Source organism: Balaenoptera ricei, chromosome 6, assembly GCF_028023285.1.
Source record: "Balaenoptera ricei isolate mBalRic1 chromosome 6, mBalRic1.hap2, whole genome shotgun sequence".
NCBI classification, from domain to species: Eukaryota; Metazoa; Chordata; class Mammalia; order Artiodactyla; family Balaenopteridae; genus Balaenoptera; species Balaenoptera ricei.
In genome coordinates, this window is record NC_082644.1 from 10,362,670 (window position 1) to 10,387,158 (window position 24,489).

The window sequence follows — 24,489 nt, forward strand, 5'->3', positions numbered from 1 at the left end:
TATAACTTCTTCTGAGCTTCTGTTAAATGTTCCTGCAACTACTCAGTGCAAGTGAAGTCATATATATTTCATCTTTCTTGCTAATTCATGTAGGAGCTGATAAATGGTCAACTGATGAGCCCTACGAATTGAATTTTAGAATCATTTAACTGCCTTTGCAGGGACTTGACATCATAGAGCCTGACATTTCTTTTTGATAGGTATCTATGCATTATTTTCATACTAGTCAGCTGTAGATATCGTAGAATCTTACATGAAGCCAAAGTCCATGTCTTAAAGTAGACAGATTACCCCAGGCCTACAGGCAGCACTGTTTACTCTTACTAAGACCTTGTCTAGGAGATTGGTTTTCCAGCTTGCTGCTATTTAGAAGCAGCACTTTATAAAAGGAGTGGGTAACTTTTAGAAGCAGATATACTCCCAGCAGCAAAAAGTGATACCGCATGAAGGAAAGGAGACAGAAAAGCTATCTAAAGCAAATTTAAGAGCTTAAAAGCATAACGAGCTGGTTAAACCATCTAACGTATCTCATTCACTGCTGAAGACTTCACTGTGTGCAGTGATTATTCATAATGATAACCCCGTGAACCATCTAGGAAAAGTATAATTAAAAATCAACGATTGGGCTTCCATGGTGGCGCAGTGGTTGAGAGTCTGCCTGCCAATGCAGGGCACACGGGTTCGAGCCCTGGTCTGGGAAGATCCCACATGCCACGGAGCAACTGGGCCCGTGAGCCACAATTGCTGAGCCTGCGCGTCTGGAGCCTGTGCTCTGCAACAAGAGAGGCCGCGATAGTGAGAGGCCCGCGCACCGCGATGAAGAGTGGCCCCCGCTTGCCACAACTAGAGAAAGCCCTCGCACAGAGACGAGGACCCAACACAGCCATAAAAAAAAAAAAAAAAAAAAATCAACGATTGACTTTTTTCTGAGATAAGGGATACAGTAAGGTGATGGGGACAAGGTCAGAGTTAATTCCAGATTACATTTTATGCATAGCTGATAAAACTCAGTTATAATCACATCCAGCACTTAGAAATACTTTTACCATCCATAGATATTATCCAGAAGGGAAAAAAAAAAATGTATTTAGAGTTCATTTAGGAACTATAGGTGTCATATATATTTCTCAACAAAAATGACTGCATGTTTCTTATTAAAATAGCCTGATATCATTGTCTGTTTCCTTCCAAAGATTAAAATGTTCATTCACTTGGTATTAAGAATCTGCAGTGTCCTAGACCAGGGGATACAGACATGAACAAGACAACTTTTCTTTTGTCATGGAATTTATAGTCTGTCAGGGGAGAAAGAATTACACAGTTGAAATTTTAATTATACTTGTGGTACAAAAAACAGCTATATACTTGTGATAATTACTAAAGAAAATAAAATACGGGGTATGCTGAGGGTTGCCAAAAGGGGGCCTACATGCTCAGCAGGGTCATGAATCACCTAGGTGTTCAAAACCTGAGTTGGGCAGACAGTCCTAGCTACATGTTTTCCCTTTCCTGTTCATTCCTGTCTTTACCTAATTCTGTATTCTCAAGTGAATACAGAATCCACTTCTACTCTCTCTTCCCCTTGTCATTGTTTTTCTCTCAGAGGGAGGTTATACTAATGGGATGATTAGCAGCCCCTGGCAGTTCCTTACAAAAAGTGTCTTCATTTGCTCAGGCCAGAAACCTTGGAGGTCCACTTGGCTAAAATAGTATCCCCAGTCCCTCTCTATCCCCTCATCCTGCTTTATTTGTCTTCAGAGCACTTCTCATTACATCATATATACATACTTGGTTTATATATTGTCTTTCTTCTCCACTAAAAGGTAAGTTTTATAAGGGCAGAGATTTTGTTTGCTCTCCACTGTATCCCCAGTGCCTAAAAGAGTTCTTGGCATGCAGTAGCTGCTCCGTAAATATTTGTCATAGGAATGAATCCCTTTGTCTTCTCTGGATTTCAACCCTTCTCTCCTTCTGCATCATTTCGCTATTGTAATCTTTCCTTTATCTTGAATCTTTCCATCTTGACTCAGTCCTTCCCATTTAATTATGCTGTCACTTCTAACTTAAAATGTAAAAGAAAAAGTAAATCTTTTTAACCTTCTCTAAACCCCACTTTCCCCTTCAGCATTCCTAACTCCTTCCCAGTCTGCTTTGCCCACACCAACCACCAGAACATCTCTCGGTAAATCACAAATGACTTCCATGTCATTAGCTATAATACGCACTTGTCATCCTCACCCTCCTTAGCCATTCAGCATCACTCTCCTCCATGATAATGCAGTCCTGGTTTTCGTTACTTCTCTGAATCTTTCTCTTCTATCTACTTTGGAGATTCATTTTCCTCTAGCTGGCCATCACACATGAGAATTCTTTAGTATTCAGTGCTTGGCCACAGAGGCTCCCCCAAGGGAATTTAATAAATGCTCAGAGGGACTTCCCTGGTGGCGCAGTGGTTACGAATCCGCCTGCCAACGCAGGGACACGGGTTCGAGCCCTGGTCCGGGAAGATCCCACGTGCCGCGGAGCAACTAAGCCCATGTGCCACAACTACTGAGCCTGCGCTCTGGAGCCCGTGAGCCACAACTACTTAAGCCCTCGTGCCTAGAGCCCGTGCTCTGCAACAAGAGAAGCCACCGCAATGAGAAGCATGCGCACCACAACGAAGAGTAGCCCCCGCTCATCACAAGTAGGGAAAGCCCACATGCAGCAACAAAGACCCAACGCAGCCAAAAATAAATAAATTTTTAAAAATAAAATAAAAAATAAATGCTCAGGGCCTCGATAACCATCCAGACAATAACTTACAAATGTGTATTTTTAGTTAAGTTCCACATGTGAGTTCCACATTCATAAATCCAAAATGCCTACTTGTTTCTCTCCTCGGATGTGCCTTTGAAAGCACTTCAGAACTCACCATACCCCAAACTGAGTTTATGATTAAACTTGGTCCAGAAGAGGAGAGTACACCCTCCCAGACCTGGTTTCCCCCCATGCTGCCGTATCTTAGGGAATGGCACCCTGTTATAAAAGCCAGAGAGCTGGGTGTTCACTTAGATGCCCCCTTCCTCACTTCCCACATCCAACCTTTCATTAAGCGTTGTCATTTTTACCTTCTAGATAGCTCTAGAATCCAGCCACTTCTCATAACTGCTACTGTGGTAGTCGTCATCCTCTTTTACAGGCATTACTGGTAAAGCTCCTAACCAGTTTCTTCAATTCTGTTCTTGCCCCTGTCTGAATCCAGAGTCTTCTTTTTGTGTAACTTTTTATTTTGAAATTGCTTCAGATTTACGGAAAAGTTGCAAGAATAGTTACAGACAAGTCCCAGTTACTCTTACCAGTTACTAACATTTTATCACATTTGCTTTATCACTGCCTCTTTATATTACATACGCATGTCGTTCTTTCTGACCCATTTGAAAGACACAATGCTCCTTTGCCACCTAAATACTTACGTGCCTGTCTTATAAGAAGAAGGACATTCTCTTACATAACCACGGTACAATAAAGAAAATCAGTTAACGTCGATACTATACTAGTATGAGCTGTGTACCTTATTTACATTTCCCAAGTTATACCAGTTCATATTTCACTGTAATGCCTTTGTAGCAAAAAAGAAAAATAACTTACTGGTCTAGGATCCAATCCGGATCACACATTGCATTTGGTCACGTCTTTAATCTCCTTTAATCTGGAAGAGTTTCACAGTCTCTATGTCTTTCATGACCTTGCCATTTTTAAGAGTGCAGGTCAATTATTTTATATAACATCTTTCAATATGGGTTTGTCTCATGTTTCCTCATAATTAGGTTGGGGTTACTATTTTCAGTAGGAATACCACACAAATGCTATGTGTTATCAGAAGGCACTTGATATCAATTTTCTCCAAAATCACCTTTTAGAAATACAGATCTAATCTCATCTTTCACCTGTTTAAGACCTTTCAGTGGTTTTTCCATTGCTTTTAAATTTATTTATTTATTATTTTTGGCTGCGTTGGGTCTTCGTTGCTGTGTGCGGGCTTTCTCTAGTTGCGGCGAGCAGGGGCTTCTCTTCGTTGCGGTGCGCAGGCTTCTCATTGCAGTGGCTTCTCTTGTTGCAGAGCATGGGCTCTAGGCGGGCGGGCTTCAGTAGTTGTGGCATGTGGGCTCAGTAGTTGTGGCGCACAGGCTTAGTTGCTCCGCGGCATATGGAATCTTCCCAGATCAGGGCTCAAACCCGTGTTCCCTGCATTGGCAGGCAGATTCTTAACCACTGTGCCACCAGGGAAGTCCCCTCCATTGCTTTTAGGATAAATACCAAGTCTGTCTTGGTACATTAGGCTTTATGCCTCTCTTCTAGTATCTTGCTCTTTCTTTTCTTTCAGTTTCAAAGAAGTCTTATCTCCTGCCTGGGAGCAGTCACACAGATTGTTCCTTCATCCAGGAAGGCTCTTCACCCCTCCCTGAACCCACCTTCCCTTAGCCTATTTAGCAGGAGCTCCTCTCTCAGATCATTTATGACTCCAGTTTCTGTATGGGAAGGACAGAGAGAAGGCATTTTAGTTGGAGGAGGGGGAGGGTGTATATTGGACCCTCCTTGAAATTTCATTTGGATAACCTTTTTTTTTAAGATGTCCATGCCAAAGCCTGGTGAGAATGGTTGGAGGAAAGTCCTGGGCCCTGTAGCTGTCTTCTTTCTTTATTCCCTCCAAACCCTGCCCCTTGACAGTTTCCCCTTGACTCTGCTACCATCCAGATGTCAGCTCGTTCTTCAGAGACTCAAGGAAGTCTTGATGCTGCCTAGACCAGTCCCTTGTTAGGAGACTTTGTGGTGCCTTGTGCTGTGTGCTGCCTCATCATTCGTAACAGATTGTTCTCTGTGTGATTACTTGGTCTGTCTGTCTTCCCTAACCCCTCAGGAGGACAGGCGCATTTTGCTCATGGTCGTATCACCAGCATCTGAGTGTTTGACACATAAATCAAGATTCATTAATGAATGAGTGAAGATGAATACCTTATCCTCCTTCAGCACTTCACCAAATGACGAGGTTGTTTCCTGTCCCTCTTTCTGGAAAATCGCCCTCTGTCTTCACTTTGTAACTCCTGTTCCCTCTCAAATTTTGTAATCATTAGGAACAAAGTAATAAACCTCTTCCTCTTTGGTAGCTTAAAGTTTACTAGCTCTTCATGGTTTAGTCATTAACTTGTTGGACCCCAGTAAGAAAATATTTCCATCTCTGTAGTCAGCATCCATTTGCCATCTGATGACACATTTGTGTGCCCCTTTATCTTTGGCACTGTTGTTATAACATGGTCTTGCTCTCCTTGGAGCATTCAATACCATCTACTAGCAATTTCTCAAGTCCAGAATAACTACAGATATTTCATAGAAGGCTTTGACGTTATAAAAAATGTTTAGCAAGAGTTAAAACCACAATACCTGAAATTTTTACTTTTTAAAAAATTATTTTTTGATAAGCAGTTTACCATTTTTTTCTTTTTTTTTTTTTTAATTTTGCTGCACCAGGTCTTAGTTGTGGCACGGGGGATCTTTTTCTTTTTTTAGTTGCAGCATGCAGGATCTAGTTCCCCGACCAGGGATCAAACCTGGGCCCCCTACATTGGGAGCACAGAGTCTTAACCACTGGACCACCAGGGAAGTCCCATAGCAGTGTACCATTTCTAATCACTTGTTGAGGACAAAACTAATTGAATCAGTCATCTGTAATTTGGAGGCTGACTTGTGTGTGTCCGATGGAGAACAGACAGGATGCATGTCCTTTGATCGAGTTCTCTTTGTAAAGGGAAGTGGATAGTTACAACTTCTTTTAAAGAGTTAGTGTGCATGAAATGAGAACAGTATTCAGATTGTCTTGTCATTACACTTTTATTAGAATGCTTGGTTCTTTAATCTGATCTGATAGTAAATAATATTTTTTAAGAAGTAAGAAGTCTATAAGTGAAGGTATATATGTGACTATGAAATGAGATGGGAATCAAACAGCTAATGGTAATAGAGTATTTTTCTGGGAAAACTCGCAGAGTTTTAAAAAAAGTTTTTCAGGTATAATTTATGCCAACCGAATTTGATTCTCCTAGTAGTAATTTTCATTCTCAAGAATGAAATCCAAAAATTCTCACTTTTTGATTAATAAACGGAAAACGTAAACAGAGAATCTAGGCAAAGGATATGCGGGACATCATTGTACTTACATTCTTACAGCTTTTCCATGAGCTAGTAATTATGTCAAAATTAAAAGTTACCCCTTAAATTCTCACTTTTTTTTCTAAAATTGGATGCACGTATATTTTATTCAGGTTTTTAATCTTTCCTAGAAGATTGACAAATATTCACATATCTATGTTTCAATTTGACTTTAGTACCTACCACCTAATTACAAAGTCAGAATTTGATAAACTTATTTTAGAGACAGGATTCAGTACTATACGTTAACTTGGTTTCTGATTATAGAGTCTTTTAGTCCCACGCCCATGCTTTGCCTTTAATTTTTACTTCACAGACTAATTTTGTGTTGAAGTGCTAAAATCCTTTTGCCATCCAACTTGTACTTCTGTGTGCTTTTCTTCATATATCACCTTGATCGTTAAGTTTTTCTTTTTACCAGCATTTTTTTTTTCTCCTGAGTTATTTGCATTTTCAACCTCCAGTATAATTCTTCTGGTCAACCAATAGTACACAGTTAAATCCTGAGCTTACCAGAGTGAATGATTTCTGATTCAGACTTTTTTAATGTAATGTATATGTGAAATTAACCTCACCTTCTAGAAATTACTCACTTAGGTATGTATTTCATAACACTTAGGAAAACTAGCTTCATTTTCCTGAATTGGAAACTCAAGCCACAGGTAACAAGTTGACTAATTCAGTTATAAGCAATGAATCCAGAAGGTGGACTCAAGCAGAATTCAGATTTTTATTTGTGGTGAATTCTGGCTGGTAGGCAGCTTAAGTGCTCTTGTCAGACACCTGACCCCTCTGAGTCTGTTTAGTCATCCACAATATAATGGTCCCATTCGGCCTTCCCCTCAGGCTTGTTGTCAAACACAAGCAAGGTGAAGTCGGGGCCAGTGATGGGAAAACTGTACAATGCTCTAGTGTCTCATCATTCTTTTTTCTCTTTATTATTCTGCATAGCATTCTTTTAATTTTCCCAATTTAGCACAGAACTGTTTGGCTTTTTAATGTTCCAGTGCCGCTAATTCTTAAGCCTGACACCACATGGCTATTTTCCGTCTTCTTGGTTAGTACTTTGGGTGGCGTCGCTGCCAGTAATTTCAACCTGTTTTCACTTTATGGAGCCGGTACAGTCACTGTGAAATCACTGAGGATGATCATCAATTGAGGATAATTTAATCTTTTGTTTTGCAGTCCCAGGCTGTCTAATCTTCCTGGCTGGTCCCTAAAGGATGGAAATGCTTTCTTGGACAAGGTAATGATTAGCTGAAGCGTATCTACACCCACTGGAAAGCCATCTTGTCATACCGGAGCCACCCGATAATAATGTGACTGATGGGCTCATTTTTTCCCCTGTGTCTTCTCCCTGAAAAATCCCATGTAAAGTCTTCAGTACTTGGTAATTATTGTTTTTAAGAGCCTTTTAAGGAGTCTCAGTGTTCAGGTACAGATCCAGTTTTTCTCATGTGTAAAATCTAAGAACTTCTGCTGCAAATACATTTTATCACCACAAAAAGAAAACTATTATTTTTAGAATTTCAATGAGAGTTTCAGTGGTGATGCTTATTAGAGAATTCCATCTAGCTCATTTCTTCTTTTTTTTTTTTTTTTTTTAAAGATTTTCTTTTGATGTGGACCATCCCCAAAGTCTCTATTGAATTTGTTACAATACTGCCTTTTCTTGGTTTTTTGGCCCCGAGGCATGCGGGATCCCAGCTCCCTGACCAGGGACCGAACCCGCACCCCGCCCCCCTGCCCCCCATCGGAAGGCGAAGTCCCAACCACTGGACTGCCAGGGAAGTCCCTAGCTCATTTCATTTTGAGGCTGTACTGACTCTCCACCTGTAAGGAGTGAACTTTTTTTTTTTTTAATAACTTTAAACCCGCCCCCCCCCCCAAACATTGTGATTTTTAAACTGCTCTGTCAGGGGTCGAATCAGCTAGGGCTTTGTAAAAAGTCTGAGTCTTATTCTTTGGGTGATGAGAGGCCACAGAGGGTTGCAGCGGGCAGTGTCTTCCTCTGCTCAGACCACTTAGGCTGCCATGTGGAGAACAGACTGGGGAGCGAGTGTTTAACTGCCGGGCAGTGTGCTCTTGGGGGCATGGGAGGGAAACATGTTTTCAGGTAAATATGAACAAAGGGCCTTCCAGACTATGATCTATGATCCTGGTAGCCTGGAATGGACACTCTTATAAGTTGTGAGAGAACATAGTTCTAGGAATCTAGGATTTGGGGTCCTATTATGACTTTAATCACTAACTAGGCCTAAAGTAAATGACTCAAATTACTTTTTTTTTTTTCAAGGCTATTAAATTTTTTTTTTTATAAGATATTCTGACAGATTTTCTATAGGATTTTTTTTTTAATATTTATTTATTTATTTATGGCTGTGTTGGGTCTTCGTTTCTGTGCGAGGGCTTTCTTCTAGTTGTGGCAAGCGGGGGCCACTCTTCATCGCGGTGCGCGGGCCTCTCACTATCGCGGCCTCTCTTGTTGCGGAGCACAGGCCCCAGACGCGCAGGCTCAGCAATTGTGGCTCACGGGCCCAGTTGCTCCACGGCATGTGGAGACCAGGGCTCGAACCCGTGTCCCCTGCATTGGCAGGCAGACTCTCAACCACTGCGCCACCAGGGAAGCCCCAAGGCTATTAAATTTTTGACATTAGATTATCTTCACAGTAATTCCTTCCTCAGATCAGTTTTTAGGCATTTAACGTATACATGAGAGACCAGAGATACAAAAAAATGTTAAAACTATAATCTAGTCAAATTTTCTCCTGAAAAAAAATCAGAGGGTAAAGGAAGATTAAAAACTGTAAAGCTTATCCATGCCATTCTTAGGCCTCCAAATCATTCTTCCTCTCCCCAGTTTCAGAATTGAAAAGACTGAATAAGTGTAAGGATCCTTAAAATGATTCATCTGAATTGAATAAGGCATTTCCTTCTTGTAATAGATACTGTTAAATAAAGAGGTGCTCTTTTTACAGAATTAATTCCTGTGCCTGCACCCCAACCTCAAGTGCAAGCCAAATGCATGATGTGAAACCAGATTTCCCTCATAGCTAACTGTAAAATTATGTGACAGTCAAGAATCTGTGCACCTGATGAAATTTCAGCCGAACTCTCTGCTGGCTGTAAATCATTGTTCCCTGAGAAAGGCTCAGAAGCATCCCATTACCTGTGCATTGTGAGCAAAATGACTTGCATGTGTATGTGGGAGCATTTCATTAGGAGGGAGTGGTGAATAAAATAGAGTAACATTGTAAGTGCGTGGAATGGCAAATATGCTGCTCCAGGCCAGGAAGGATGAGAGCCGCAGAGGAAGCTGTGTCATGTGAGGTACACATTCCCTGGTGCGTGGCAATATGGGGAAGAAGATTACATAGTCAGTTTAAGGCCAGGCAGCGCTTTGAAATTTCCCATGATTTGTCTTAATCATTTTTAACCTCATCCTAAGGGAGCTGGGAGTCTTCTTTCATTAAACATAATTGCTCATTTGTTTTTAGCTGGCAGGTACATTGTAATTAAGAATGGTTTTCAGTCTCTTTTTGGCTCAGCGCTCTACTGGTTAAATGGTGCTCATATAAGGAGAGGAACCAGAGTTTACAGTGGAAGGCAAGGGGAGGAAATATTCTATCAAGGTTCTGATAGGAGACTTGTAAAATTCAAAAGGAAAATAACATACAGTTAATACCTTATTTTCAGGTAAAGACTGAGAGTAAAATTATTCAGACTCCAGTATATAAATATAAGTACATATATATGAATATATAGAAATTTATGTTTGGTGACTAATGAAAACACAATGGAACAAAGTTCTAACAGTATTTTTCTCTTTCCGAAAAGAGGAAACTGTCAACCAAAATCTATCTTTTAGTGGTTTCATTATAGAGTCATAGATAGCTTTAACTCTGGAGCAAAAACTCCTGCATAGATTTCAGTATAAAGTGTCATCAAGGGAAGGCAGCAACTCTGGTGGCCTCCTGGGGTCATCGTAGCAGACTCTGTTGGTGGCCCACTCCTGTCTCTTCAGTGTCCTATGTCATAAATCCAACTGTCAATACCTGTATGGCTTTGCCTGAAAGTTTTTTCCTAAAGCTGCCCCAAATGCACGAGTTGCTATATAAATATCCCAGGTCCCTTGCCCCTGAGTAGAATAACTCCCAGGTATATGTTTGATACTGTTTCTTAGAGTTTCCCCATGGGAGTGACTCCCTGTTGCCCATAGTGGTACGTAGCTCTGTAACATCCATTATCGGTCACCTGCTTTTCCCTTTATCACTTGTCCTTCCTCCTGCTGGGTTTTTTGTTGTTTGTTTGTTTTTAGCACCTCCCTTGTAAGCTTTCACACACCCTTTTCTCAGGATCTGTTTGTGAAGGAATCCAAAGTAAGACAGGCACGTTAAATACCGTAGGTCACAGGCAGAGTGGGAGCTGCACTAAATTCTCTTTCTTTATAAGTACACTTTTTTCTTTTGAATGGTGGTGGTGCTGGTTTAATCCCTACCCTGTACTCTTCATCTCCCTCCTTATTTGCCCCTCAAACCTTGGTAGGAGGAGAAAGGAGCTCTAAATCATTTGTCTACGCCCTGGACTCCTAACCTAATTGCAGAACAAAATCACTGGAGGTGCTTGTTATAAACACAGGTTCCATGGCCTCATCCTTAGTTTCTCATCCCTTAGATCTTAGGTAGGGCCCAGGAATCTACTTCCATCAGTGTTCCAGATCATTCTGATATTGCTGGTATGGTCCATCTAACAATTATTTGGAAAGCTTTGGGTCATGAGTTATGGAAGCAGCATGTGTCCACACATGGCTTCCTTGAAGAGGCATCAAGAAATGTGCATTCAAGTCCTGAGTCAGCCACCAGCCAGCATTTTTTTAATCCTAAATAAAACATTTAGCCTCCCTGAGCTTAAACAATGAACAGTTGACCTAAATAACCTTCCAGCTTCCCTCCAACTCTAGCAATCTGTGATACTTCATGGAAAGTTTGGTTTGGGGATGAAATTTCTTTGGCGCTGTATCTATTGGATATTACTTCCTAGAATTTTTTCTTTTCATGTCTTTTAGGAGCTAAAGGAGTGCTCAGGTCATGTATTTGTGGATTCTGTGCCCGAATTCTGCCTACCAGAGGTAAGATTAAAGTGAATCTTGTAGAAACAAAGCTTATCTTATCATCTCTCAAACTGAAATCAAGAAATAATTTTCAGGGGCTTAGCTTCCTATTTTCAAATTGAAATGGATCTGTTATTCTAGGTACTTTGTTTTACAGCTAAAATATGATCATTTAGGAGCTTTTTATATTGTCTGTAAATCATTGAAGTCACTCTCTTCTTCCCGTCCCTAGCTCTTTCTATAATCCACATTGACACTCACACTGGAGCATAGTTTTGGTAAAGAAATATCTCAAGCCTTTTAATTTTGTAATTACAGTCATCCCTCGGTATCTGCGGGGGATTGGTTCCAGGAGCCCCTGTGGATACCAAAATCCACGGATGCTCAAGCACTTTATATAAAATGATGGAGTGCAATGAATAGAGTCAGCCCTCTGCATCTGCAGGTTTCACAGCCACAGATACAGAAGGCCGACTGGATAATGCCTGTGTCTTAGGTTAGCCATACTTTTTCTAGTCTTGGGTAATTGGGAGTTACTGTTATCCAGCCAGTACAGTAAACTGTAAAACTTCTTGCTGACTTGAAATGACATACGGAATATTGCTTGAAATTCATGGATTCTGAACTGAGTCATGGATATCTGTCGCTTACGTACCATCACAGTGAGACTTGTTATAAGTGTTTGAGTCCAGTTTCATTGTTTTAAAGGAAACAAAGATCAGTTTGCATTAGTCTTAAAGGAAACTAATCTCAGCTGACAGGCCTAATCCCCAGAGTGGCCTAGATGGAGTTCTCAGCTCACAGATGAAGTGTAGGGAAGCCAGTAGCCAGTCCAGGGTTCCTGAGGAAATCAATAAGAAGCTACCATTCTATTCTTTCCGTGTGCCCAGGGGATGTCAGTGCCTGTCGAAAATACTTTCACATTTCAGTGCCAGAGAAAAAAAGAAATTGGGAGTGCTGTGTCCCTTATTTTTGTCCTTTCTTCCTCTCTCTCTTTCCATTTCTACAACTTCCTTTGATACCCTTTAGATAAACTTTTTTTTTTCTCTCTCTTTGTAGTAGGTGATGTGCCCTTTTAGGACACCAGGGTGAAAGAGAGGAAGAAAAACAAAGTAGGACATGGTAATTGAAATTGGCAAATTAGGGAGAAAGTTTGAGGTACACTAGTAGGAACAAGTGTGAAGGTAGACAGTTATTGAGAATCCTGAGCTCTCCCTAACCGCTAATAAAATCTTTTTCGTCATCTTCATTTGTCATTTAGTAGTTGGTGGGGCAGTTCCCCATCTGTTCAAAGATTCCTAATCCTAGGTGCTACATTTATTGTCAGTTTACTGCCTGTGGCACTGACTGCTGCAGCCTTCAGCTTGTGGCCCGCAGTGGAGGATTCCTGGCTTGGAGTTCTGGTGACTTTCTGACTTGCTCCATCAACTACTAAACTTTGAAATTAAACAGTCACCGTTTCACAGTTCACCTTTGCCAAGCTAAAGCAGCACTGTTATATTTAGGGTTCTAAAGCCATATAGGTTTTTTCAACTAGTGTCATAATTTGTGGTTTATGACAGGTTAGTAGTAGTCACTGTTTTAAGGGAAACCAGGGCATTGTATGATCAGGAGAAAATACGAGAGTTGTTGAATTAGGAGAGAGGGACTTACTACACTGTCCAATCTTGGCTGACTTGTGGCTGAGCCAGGCAGAACTAAAGTCCCAGTCCTCATGGAATTTATAATCTAGTGCAGCTAGCTTAAATGTCTTTGTATTCCCCCAAAGTCTACACTGTAGACTGTGTGTAAAGTCTAGGACAATATAGTAATCAACCAATAAATTATGATTGTCTTGACTAAATTCATGGTCTGTAGAACCCAAGTGTCTGTATATAAAAGTTTAAAATTAAAATAATCTTTATGGGATTTCATTGAGTGAAAGTATGCAAGTAGACATATAGATGTGAGTATATAAACATAGTTTGGGTGTTAAATTTATTTCTCAGAGGAAAATTTTTTATGTAGGCACTCTTGATATATATCCAAGCAGAAAATATATATATGTATTTCCCCCCGAGCTGTCCTCACCAAATTTCTTATCATTCTAGACTCTGTGGGCTGATTCTTATATAGTAAAGAGAAATTTCAAATATTCCTACCCAGTTTCTGTATAGGTAGAAGGAAGGTAGGGATGCTTTTGGGTTTTACTGTTGCTTCACCTCTTCTTCCCTTGTTTTCTTCTGGACGTATCATTCTGCTACTCTGTCTTAATCTTCTCATTTGTTTAAAAATGGTTCTGGAGAGTTGGTGGGGAATAGGACCAACAGGATGTCCCATGACCCTTTGTCTTGGAAGTGCAGTACACAACATGGAGTTAAGTTATGTCCTTAGACATTTTATTCACACAGATTGCCATTGCCCTGGCGGTGAGTAGCTTCTGACCTCTACTCTCCATGCTGTCCTCAGGAGCTGATTATGCCTTGGCGGCTTTATTAAATCAACTTACTTTACACATAAAGTCACCAACCAGAAGATACCCACACCCAAAATGGCACACTGTCTCTGTTATTTGCAAAGAGGGCACAGACATCTTTGTTACTTCTACTCTGTAGGGGACATAGTAGCTCTGTGACCCATTCTGCTAACTAAAACTCTTTTTTGAGTTACCCCATGCTGTCCATACTGTACCATACAGTTTCCACAGGGTAAGTTCCATGAGGGAGAGCTCAGAGACTAAGATGATGTCTCTGAACCACTGCATCTCACTTTTCTCCACAGAGGGTGCTGCTTATAACGATGCAATCCTCCAACAACAGTGCGCCAAGACCTGTTATGTCCTGGCTACCACAGCGGGGAGGGGACAGAGATGAGTCACACAGGAGTCTTGAGCTCAGAGACATTCAGTTTTGGGGGGACAAAGTGATAACTTCGAGGTGCCTGCCTTTGTACAGAATAATAACTGCCACAAGAGGGATATTCATAAAGTGCCTTGACAGTTCAGAGGAAGAAGTGGTTTCTTTCGTCTGGGCAGATAAGGAAGGCTTAGTGGAAGAAGAGAATTGAGCCTTAAAAGGCAGGTAGGACTTAAATTTATGGAAAAAAAGTTCCCTTCTACTAAAAGAGTGTTCATAAAAATTTACCAAACATGGGTAGCATTTTTTCTCACCTGCCAACCTGTCTTTTCCCTTTTCACATGACCTTAATAATGGAGTGAAGGGTAGAGCGGGGGTTGTGACTAGGGTAGAACCCAAGAGTATAACCTCCTCTTATGACTCTGCCACTACATTTGCAGGGGGTCTACACCCAACACTAGTGGTCAGAAGTTACTCCAAAAACAGTAGCCTCCCGCATTTGACTTTTGAAGAGCTGGTTTCTGTGTGCCTCTCCTTCACGGCTGATACTGTGCTGTCTGCTTCGTGTTACCTGCTTCCACTTGCCAGGCAGCAGCTGCTGAAGTGTCCTGTTGTCGTTCATCCTCGCATGTCTGACTCGCAGAGCTCTGTTTTAGTAAAATCAGAGCACCTCTGGCGGACGGGCTGCACTCTCTCCAGTAGCCATCCTGTCCTGCCGTGTAATGTCAACGTTAGGAAGTATCCTAAACTGAGAGAATAGAAGCGTTGCAGGAAAGGCATCATTATTCTGTAGTACCAAAGCCACTCCTCTGCATTCTGGCAACATCATTTTTCAGTCCCATCACGTTGATCTATGTGCCCCGCACAGATATCTATCATTCCCTCCCCTTTCTTTTCAGACCGAGCTAATAGATCTGTCTACGGTAGATGTGATCCTCATCTCTAACTATCACTGCATGATGGCTCTGCCCTACATCACTGAGCACACGGGGTTCACAGGCACGGTCTATGCCACAGAGCCCACCGTTCAGATCGGCAGGTGAGAGCATTTCTTCCTGTGCCATTAGAGAGTGGCTGGCGAGCTCCCCCCTTCAGTGGTGACTGTTAATAGAGTGTTGTGCGAGGAGGGGTTGTTATTTCCCTCTGAGCAGCTGACCCAGAGAACGGGCACGAACAGACAGCTCTCCAGATAAAACAAATGTCCTTTGGAGTTGCCTAGAGACTGATGCTGCGAGTAATGGTCGTTAGTCTTTTTTAGAAAAACGGGAGCAGGGAGTTTGCAGAGACAGCTCCTCTGTGCAGATGACACTAATTAGGGGAAGTATCACTCAGTAGGACGCCACCAGGACGCAGTGCAGAGCGCTTCGGGAGGAAAGGAACACAGCATATTTGAGAAAAGAGGAAGAAATCCTACTACTTTGCTTTCAAAATTTCCCCCCTTTTATGGTACAGTGCAGACCATAAATGGGGACGGCTTGTAGAAAACAGGGTAATTAGATGGTTACGTCGTCTGTACTGTTGACATAGTGAAACTCGGGACTGTATGGAATAAAAACCTCAGAGCCTTTCTTTGACTCTGAGAATGCTGTGCTGCCTCTTCCCCTGCCCCTCCCAAGCCTCCATGGGACCGATGGCTGTTTCAAGTAACCACAGCATCATTTAGTGAGAAGAAAATTACCCCAGGAGAAAAGAATTGTGCTGAAGCAAACAAAGAAGTATGGTATAAGGTGATACTATCAAGACCCGAAATACGGGATCTAAGTGCTTTGGGTTCTAGAATCTGACTGAAGTCCAATACGATGGAATTACCAGAAATGAAACAAAATATGTCCTTGTTTTTGTGTCAAACCATATTACCTGCAGTGTGTACAGAAAAACATAAAGGATCTGAGGAAGAGACATTGTAGGAAAGTAAAACACTCCAGGTGATGTAACAGTTTTGGTGAGAGGACAAGCTGAAAACATTAGATTCTAGTCTGAAAAAGTTAAAGCCTGAGGATGGACATACCAGATTGTTCTCCAGAAAGCTACAGCCAGAAAAATAATGAGCTTGGATTCCGTATCTTAGAATGCTGGAACTGGTACTGCTCCTTCAAGATGAAAGACAATTTAAAAAAAAAAACAGATGAAAGACGATGATAGTATTAGGAATAAGTAAGTAAGTGGAAATGAAGTTGTTCGGCATTCAAATACTAATAAATTTATGGCTTGCCATGTCTGTGTGTTTATTGGGAGAGGATTTAAATCAATATGGAACAATCTATACTGGGTTATGTAGGGGATTCAAGATGTTGAAAGTCTATTTCTAGCTTTTTGGCCATCCCCTAGCCATCCAGGGTCCCATCAGTGCTGTGTTCCCATGTATTCCTCAGAGCATGGGATCATTGATCCAGTTGAGTGAGGCATCGCTTAGATTCCCTCAGTTGTGACTCTGTGGTGAACCAGCTTGTGATCTGCAGAGCCTGTCCTTTGGCAGGTCCTTGAGTTAGAGTTTCAGGATTAGTCCTTAGAGTATTCTTCCATGTGGAATTTTGTTAATTCCTAAAACGTATATGAAGAGAACTTATTTTACCAGTTTAAAATGTCCATTTAATATTGTCATTAAAAAACAATCCTACCCCCACCTTGCTGCCACCAAAATCAGGTACTTCATGCTCTTTTAACTGTTTCTCCTTTTGTATTTTTAATTACCAAAATAAAGGCAGAGGTCTTAAGAGCGTGAGTTAAACCATAGGCTTATATCTTTCAGTGTTTAGAGACAAGAAGCGCACACCAGGCTTATTTTAAAGGTGAATTAAATCATTTACATTCAGAATTTTTAACATGAAAATTCAACGCGAAGGCTAGGTTTTTGTTCAACTTTACGTAAAATGGTGCCCACATTTATGTGCAGCAGAGAGAGGAAGGACGACTGGGGAGGGCAGACAGGCAAGCCCGCTTCTCTTGGCTAGTGTTAAGAGTGCCATGTTTTTCTGATTCCTTTTTGAGTGTTCATCACTTTCTTTGTTTAAACTCAGGCTTCTCATGGAAGAGTTGGTGAACTTCATTGAACGCGTGCCCAAGTCTCAGTCTGCCTCCTTGTGGAAGAACAAGGATATTCAGCGGTAAGCAGTGGGCCGTCTACTCCCCATGGCAGTAGAGCTGGGGGCTTTGCAGAACAGTCTCAATTGTTTTTGTATTTTCTGTTTAAACGTTTATACTGTTAGAATTAAGATTCCCCTTTCCCTGTGTTACGGAAGGGTTGTGTTTGATTCAACCATCGTATTTGAGAGGCAACCATACCATATGCAAGGTAGTATGCTGGGTCCGGGAGTTTTTAAAAGTAAGTAAAACAGTTGGCTGTCTTTTTGAGGTGCTGAGAGGTTAATGGGAAATCGGACAAACAGCTAAAGTACAGTCTTGGGTGGCATGTTATTATAAGAGATGCTTGGTCACAATGCTGTAGGCACTCAGAAAATGAAGAACTTTCTCTGCTTAGGGAACTGAGGAGGACATTCCTTAGCAGATGACAATTAAGGTGGGTCTCAGAGGAAGGAAAGGACTTTTCCTGATAGAAAGGGTCATAAAGTGGGGTCCAGGCACAGCACCGTAGGATATAGTATATTAGGGAACAGTGAGAAGTTCAGGGTGGGTTAGAATTAGCTGAGTAAAGAGGTGAAAGGCGAAACCAGACAGGGACATTGGAGCAAGATAATGAAGCGTCTGCTGTGTCAAGATGGAACTTTTTATTATTGAGAGCGGGAAGCCCATCAGGGGAGGTTGACAAGGCGGTGAATGACGTGATCGCATGTTTTTTTAGGGGAAGTAACCCTGGAAGCATAAGAGAGGATGGATGGGGGTGCAGAGATGGGGGCGGGAAGCCCAGCGGCAGAGCTGATTCAGAAACCCAGGCGAGAGAACAAAGGCCTGGGCTAAGGCTATAGATGACGAGGTGAAGTAAGTAGAAACGCAGTAGAGGAGGCGGGAGGCAGCTTGATTCTACTTCCACTCTCATATTTGATCGGCAGCAGAGGACACGAGTCAGCCCTAACATACTGCAGTTGGTCCAGCCCTGCCAACTGCTGCCCTCACCTCCCGGCACCGCAGCCCCAGCCGTCCAGGCCTGGCGTCCAGAGTCTGGAGTAAAAGCCCGTCTGTGACTTCTTAGGTAACGTGCGTTCCTTACACTCCTACCCAAGTCCACTCTTCTCCAGCTACCTCGCCACTGGGTTCTCTTTCCCTCTAGGTCCGTGATTTGTTCGCCATCTACTTACCTGAACTTTAGAATGTCTTGGCTTTTGTGACATTCTTTCTACAAGGATATGAATATGTAGCTAGGAGAATATGCTGTGGTTTTTATACTGTAACTGTCTCAGAGTTTGAGCATGTGAGTCTCCTCCTTTATGCATTCCTTTTTGTACGTGTTATTTATTTTATTTAACTTGTGTGGCACTTGTTATGTGCCAGACACTCTTCTCAGTGTTTAATTCACTTAGTTCTTTAACATTATCATTTTACAGAAGAGAAAACAGGCACAGAGAGGTTAAGTAACTTATTCAAGGTCAGCCAACTAGTGGGCGGTAGAATTTGGATTCAAACCCAGGCAGCTGGGCTAGTCTGGTTCCAGAGTCCGTGCCCTTAACCCCTGTGCTGGGCCGCTTCTCAGCCACGTACAGGCTTCTCGCAGGCATGTGAGCCCCCTCTCACGTCAGGGGAGAAGCAACATAACTGTGCATCTCCTGTGTTTTATGGATCTTCTTGTGTCTCTGTTTCCTTGACTGGGGATATGGTGTCTGTCTGGCTTCTCATTAGGAAACGCCTTCTGGACATGCACTTGTCTCAGTCTTCTCTGTACACATGGATGGCTTCCTTGATCTGTCCGCCCACCCGCTTGGTACAGGTCCCCTCCCGTCCTCGTTGCGCATTCTTATTCTCAGCTCCCTTCCTCCTGCCCGTTGCATACCTCCTTCCCCTTTTCTCCCTCTCCCATGTGCCCACTGGCCCACATTCACCTCACTTCTCTCCATCTCCCTCCTTAGAAACCTGAGGACTTTTGTTTTCTTTCCCTGTGGAACACGTACACCTTGGCTTCCCTCACTTCCTCCTTTTAAATTTATACCCTTAAATATTCTGCCACAAATAATTTTGGCACACCAGAAATGATGTTCAAAGGTCACTGTTTCCTGAATCCCAAACCCTGGGCCAAGTCTTAAGGAAGTCCAAGTCCTTATTTTGCCTTTTTTTCTGTGACCTCGGGCAGAGTCCTTGGCAGTTTTCTTTGCTTCCCATTCTCTGTAAAATACAAGATAACTGGCTCACCAAAAAAAGGGCCATCATATATTAGGGAAAAAGGTGAATTGAACTTGAAGGAGCAGAGGACTAGGGAGGGGGCCAGAAAGTTATTTCCTGAGGTGCTTAGGGAATACAAAGGTGCTAGTTGAAATAAAACCTTGAATTTGCTGTCTCGCCACCTGGTGGGCAAAAATCAGAAGCTGTTGAGAGCTAACTTGGTAGAGGAGCAAGAAGTTGGGCCAGTCAGAGACTGTATTTCATTACTTCATGCAACCTGACCATAGTTCTGACCCTGGTCAAGCATTTTGTTTTGGCTTTTGAGTGTGAGACGAGCCATAGTTAACTGATAGACAAAGAGAAGAGTCTAATTATTGGAAAGATTGTGCTGAGGTGTTAGACAAACCAAGAAAGCTGTGTCCTGTTTTTATCTTGGAGAAACTCAGCATAAATATTAGAAGTGGTAGAAAAATTTGAGGAGCTATTTTTTAATTGACATCAGATAAGAGAATTCTTTTGAAATATTCACCTAGAATTTAATCTTGGGCCAGAATACTAAAAGTGCTGCATTTGAACATTTATGCTGAAGGATTTACACCACTTTAAAAGTTCCCTCCGTCATGAGCTAGTTGATATCAAGTGTCCCAAGATACTGTGACATACTGTATTGAGAAGCACTGGGTTTTTTTGTTTTTGTTTGTTTGTTTGTTTTTGCTGTCTAGTACAGTGACTAAGTGATGTGGGCTTTGTTTTCTATTTTTTTATTTATTTATTTTTTAATTCCTGCATTCTCCTTGTCCAGTTCCTATAAAATAGGGGTCACAAACTCAGATGCCTCCAGGGATGAGGAAGGGGTTTATAGGTAAGTACAGGAGTGAGGTGGGCTGCCAGGAATCATGGACCAGTGACTACACCTCTCTAAAGGGGCAGCTGACACACAGCTTCAGCAGACTTTTGGCCGTATGGGAAAGTGAGCGCATCACTGCCAAATCTTCCCTTTTACTTTTTTTTTTTTTTTTAATTATTTATTTATTTATTTTATTTATGGCTGTGTTGGGTCTTCGTTTCTGTGCGAGGGCTTTCTCTAGTTGTGGCAAGCGGGGGCCACTCTTCATCGCGGTGCGCGGGCCTCTCACTATCGTGTCCTCTCTTGCTGTGGAGTGCAGGATCCAGATGCGCAGGCTCAGTAATTGTGGCTCACGGGCCTAGTTGCTCCGCGGCATGTGGGATCTTCCCAGACCAGGGCTCGAACCCGTGTCCCCTGCATTGGCAGGCAGATTCTCAACCACTGCGCCACCAGGGAAGCCCCCTTTTACTTTTTTTAAAGAAGCTCAAGATCTGGATGTTTTAAATGTGATTTTTTTTTTCATCTTTAAAAAATGTTGGCTCTCACATTAAAGTAAAATTCTGTATGATCCAAGCAAAACACCTCCATGAGTTGGATTTGAGCCCCCAGGTTTTGACTTATACTTAAACCTTTTACAGGCAGTCTCTTGGTTAAATGTCAAGAATTAATGCATCTTAGTAGCTTAAGTTACTAATAAGACCAACTAAAAAAACAACGAATTAAAATCTTTCAGATTCATTGGTTTCTGACAAATTCCTTTAAATCACAGGAAGTTAGTTTGAATTAGCATTTGATTTAGTATTAGTATGTTTACCAAAAAAAAAAAAAAAATTATTCTTGCTTTTTGGCAGCTGCCTGACTCCCTGCCTCAGTCGACACTGCTCCCTGAGATTTATTTAGAAGTTAGCCATCTTTCTTCCTCATTTTGACATTGTAGCTTATACTTCTTGAAAAAGAGATTTTTGAAGGGTAGGAAAAGGAGAATCCCTTACAGTATAATTTTTGAGCCTCTGACGTTCCCATACGCACTTCAAAATTTAGGTGTTTTTTTTTTTTTTTTTTTTTTTTATGGTTCTGTTGGGTCTTCGCTTCTGTGCAAGGGCTTTCTCCAGTTGCGGCAAGCGGGGACCACTCTTCATCGTGCTGCGCGGGCCTCTCACTATCGCGGCCTCTCTTGTTGCGGAGCACAGGCTGCAGACGCGCAGCCTCAGTAATTGTGGCTCACGGGCCCAGCCGCTCCGCGGCACGTGGGATCTTCCCAGACCAGGGCTCGAACCCGTGTCCCCTGCACTGGCAGGCAGACTCTCAACCACTGCGCCACCAGGGAAGCCCAAAATTTAGGTTTTTAATGGGAAAATTTAAAGCACAATATTCCACTGAAGAAACTTACCCAGTCTCTAGTATTTTTAATATAAGGGTAGCATTTTTGTATAAGACTAGAAATTTACAATTATAATTAAGAATAAATCATTACAGGGTATTGTCATAATCCTCTGACAAGCATTAAGGAGTTATGCATTAATATATTCCTGGCTGAAATGTTATGGCAGTTTTCAGTGCTCAGAGCTTAAAATGTGGGTTTATATCTTTTAGAAGACATAAAATTTTTTTAAAAAGCATATTGTACTTGAAGTTCCTCTGCTCTGACACTCCTTGGGTATTTATAGAGGAATTTATCAGGTCTAACTATGTAGGAGGAAGAAAATTAAAGCTATGGGCTTGGAGGTCAAATAGACTGGTGTTTGAGTGCCTTCCAGATCTGCTTCTTAGCTGCAGAAGTTTATTTCTTCTAGGCTCTGTTTCCTCGTTTATAAAATAGGAATAATATTAGCAACTTCACAAGGTTGTTGTGAGGACTAAATGAGTAATACAAGTAAAGTTCTTAAAACAGTGCCAGGCACACAGTAGGTGCTCAGTAAACACCAACAACCTTTCTCCCTTTAATGATACACTTGGCTCACATAACCCCCTTTCAGTAACCAGCACACGTCTGCCTTCCATAGCCTTATTTATGTTTCAATGCTACCTTTCCTGATGAGAGCAAAGTAGTATAGTAGAAGGAAGATTGTTTTCCTAATCCCACTGTTGCCTCTAGTTAGCAGTGTCATTCAGATTCTGGGACTCAGTCTCCTTTTCTGTAAAATAGGAGAATTGAATTAAACTATCACTAAGTTTGCTTATGTTATAGTTTTTAAAGATGCCCTTAAGCAGGTGCTCAGAGAGTGGCAGTACTTTGATGGAGTCGTCACAACTTGGCAGTTCTTCAGCTTTGCAGTTCCAGAAATTTAATCATTTCATTTCACTCAGAGTTGATTAGCCTCTGAAGACTGGTTTGGGCTAACTAAACTCCCAGGATACTGACTGAGAAACAAAAATCCCATTTAATTACTTTATCCTGAGATATCTGCCTAGCTCTAGAACTAGGGTGGTTCATCTGTCTAGGACTCGCTGTTCTGGGCAGCAAGTCCACTTAAAGAGATCAAGTTATAGGTAAGAGGTTTTTGATGAGCATGAAATTAAAGCAGAGATGGTTTAGGCCCTCTCAAGAATTGTTTCTATCATGCTTCAGTAGCCTAAGCAATTGCCTTTGTACTTTGGAGAGAGAAATTGATCTAAAACAAAAAAACAGGGATTATAATCTGGTTTCAGTTTAGTATTGAGAAGTGCTTGATTTTCAGGCTTTACTTTTGGTAAATTCCATAAAGATCACTCTGCTAGCCCATCTCCACCCCACCCCACTCACATGTATAGTAAGCACACTTCACTGTAATGAGAGGAAAGAAACTTTTCTGCTTCTTGTATTCTTTGTATTCTGCTCCTATATTTATTTTGTTCAGTCATTCATTCATCAAACACTTAGAAAAAGCCCAACCAGTGTTTTATTTATAAGCTTTTAAGTGGTCCCTGTGGACCTAAAAGTCCTGCTCTTTTAAGAAAACACATGATGTTGTGCTGGTAGGATGGAAGAAGAGACAGCAGAGCTCTGGAGTGATGTCAAGCCCTGGGAAAAAAGTTTATTAAGCACTCAAGTGTGATAAGAACAAAACAAAAAAATGAAATCTTTTAGGAAGTACTTATTAAGCATTTAGACTCTGAGAACTTGACTTTGATAAATTGGAAAGCCAGAAAAAACAGAACTAGTTCCCATTGGGTTTCCTTATCCGACTTATCCTTAATCAGCCAATAATCCTAATGGCTTTGAATGGCTCTGTAAATGCCTCTTTAATTATGGCCTCAAGCATAAGGAGAGTTTTAGGGAAAGCTGAGTTAGACAAGATGTTAGGAGATAGAAGGAAGTAATGAGGAAGTGACTAAATATCTCAAAAGAGTAAAAAAGGTGTTAGCGAAAGAAATTTGGGGGTATAAATAGGAAATTTAGAGGACTTCAGTCTCATTTGTTCATTAACTACCAAGTGCCTGGCATTATAAGTTTTCAGGGAAATGCCCCCAAAAGTTTAAGGCATAGTCCCTGTACCCAAGGAGTTTGTTGAGCAGAGATTCCATACTAAGTGGCAAGACTCAAGCTTGGTTTGGCAGGTTAAGCAGGGTTTGAATGAGGGAAGAGATCGTTCCAAGATAAGAGAACATTGTGGGCAAAAACATAGCAACATGGCATGATTGAGAGGGGACTGGCTTGGTTAAAATCAGCCAGTGCACACCAGGAAGGAGAGAAAAGCATTGAAAGCTAATCTTGTACAAAAGAATATTGAAAGTTTGTTCTTTTGGAAAAGCCAACAATACATTTGACTAATTCCTAGTTTAAATCTTTTGTCTAGCTGATAGAAAACTTATCAAAATTGTTTGTGAAAACATAGTCACCAAACCTATGTGATAAAGGAAACCTCTAAACATTTCCAAAGAGAGAAATGACAAATAATTCATTTTAGATCTGAAAGCAGTATAGTCAGTATATAAGGTACCAGAATAAGATACCCAAAGAATTTAAGCATAGAGTGAAGGGGAGGAATTCATAGGCACTGAATATCATAGATATATAATGTTAATAATATATATTATATATACACATATGTGTGTGTGTGTGTGTGTAATTTCTCATTTGCTGTGGTCTTCAACAGTTTTTGAAGGAAACATTTTACCCTCAGTTTAGATATATGAAGGGAAAAAAGAGGGTAGGTAAATTATTGAATATTGCAACTAAAGCAACTAAATTAGGTATGAAGACCAACCTTCTACAAATGTTCTGTACAATTAGAGTTTGTAAAAATGTCGTTGATGAGACCTGA

General features: G+C 41.3%; 1 protein-coding gene across 2 annotated transcripts in view; it reads left to right on the forward strand.

Moving 5' to 3' along the window:
- INTS9 (integrator complex subunit 9) overlaps nucleotides 1-24,489 on the forward strand; it is a 109,052-nt gene that overhangs the window by 30,930 nt on the left and 53,633 nt on the right. For both annotated transcript variants that reach the window (XM_059926820.1, XM_059926819.1), the window contains exons 3-6: nucleotides 7,372-7,432; nucleotides 11,252-11,314; nucleotides 15,030-15,169; nucleotides 17,148-17,234. In XM_059926820.1, the coding sequence (XP_059782803.1) occupies nucleotides 7,372-7,432; nucleotides 11,252-11,314; nucleotides 15,030-15,169; nucleotides 17,148-17,234 (351 nt within the window). The remainder of the gene's footprint in view (nucleotides 1-7,371; nucleotides 7,433-11,251; nucleotides 11,315-15,029; nucleotides 15,170-17,147; nucleotides 17,235-24,489) is intronic.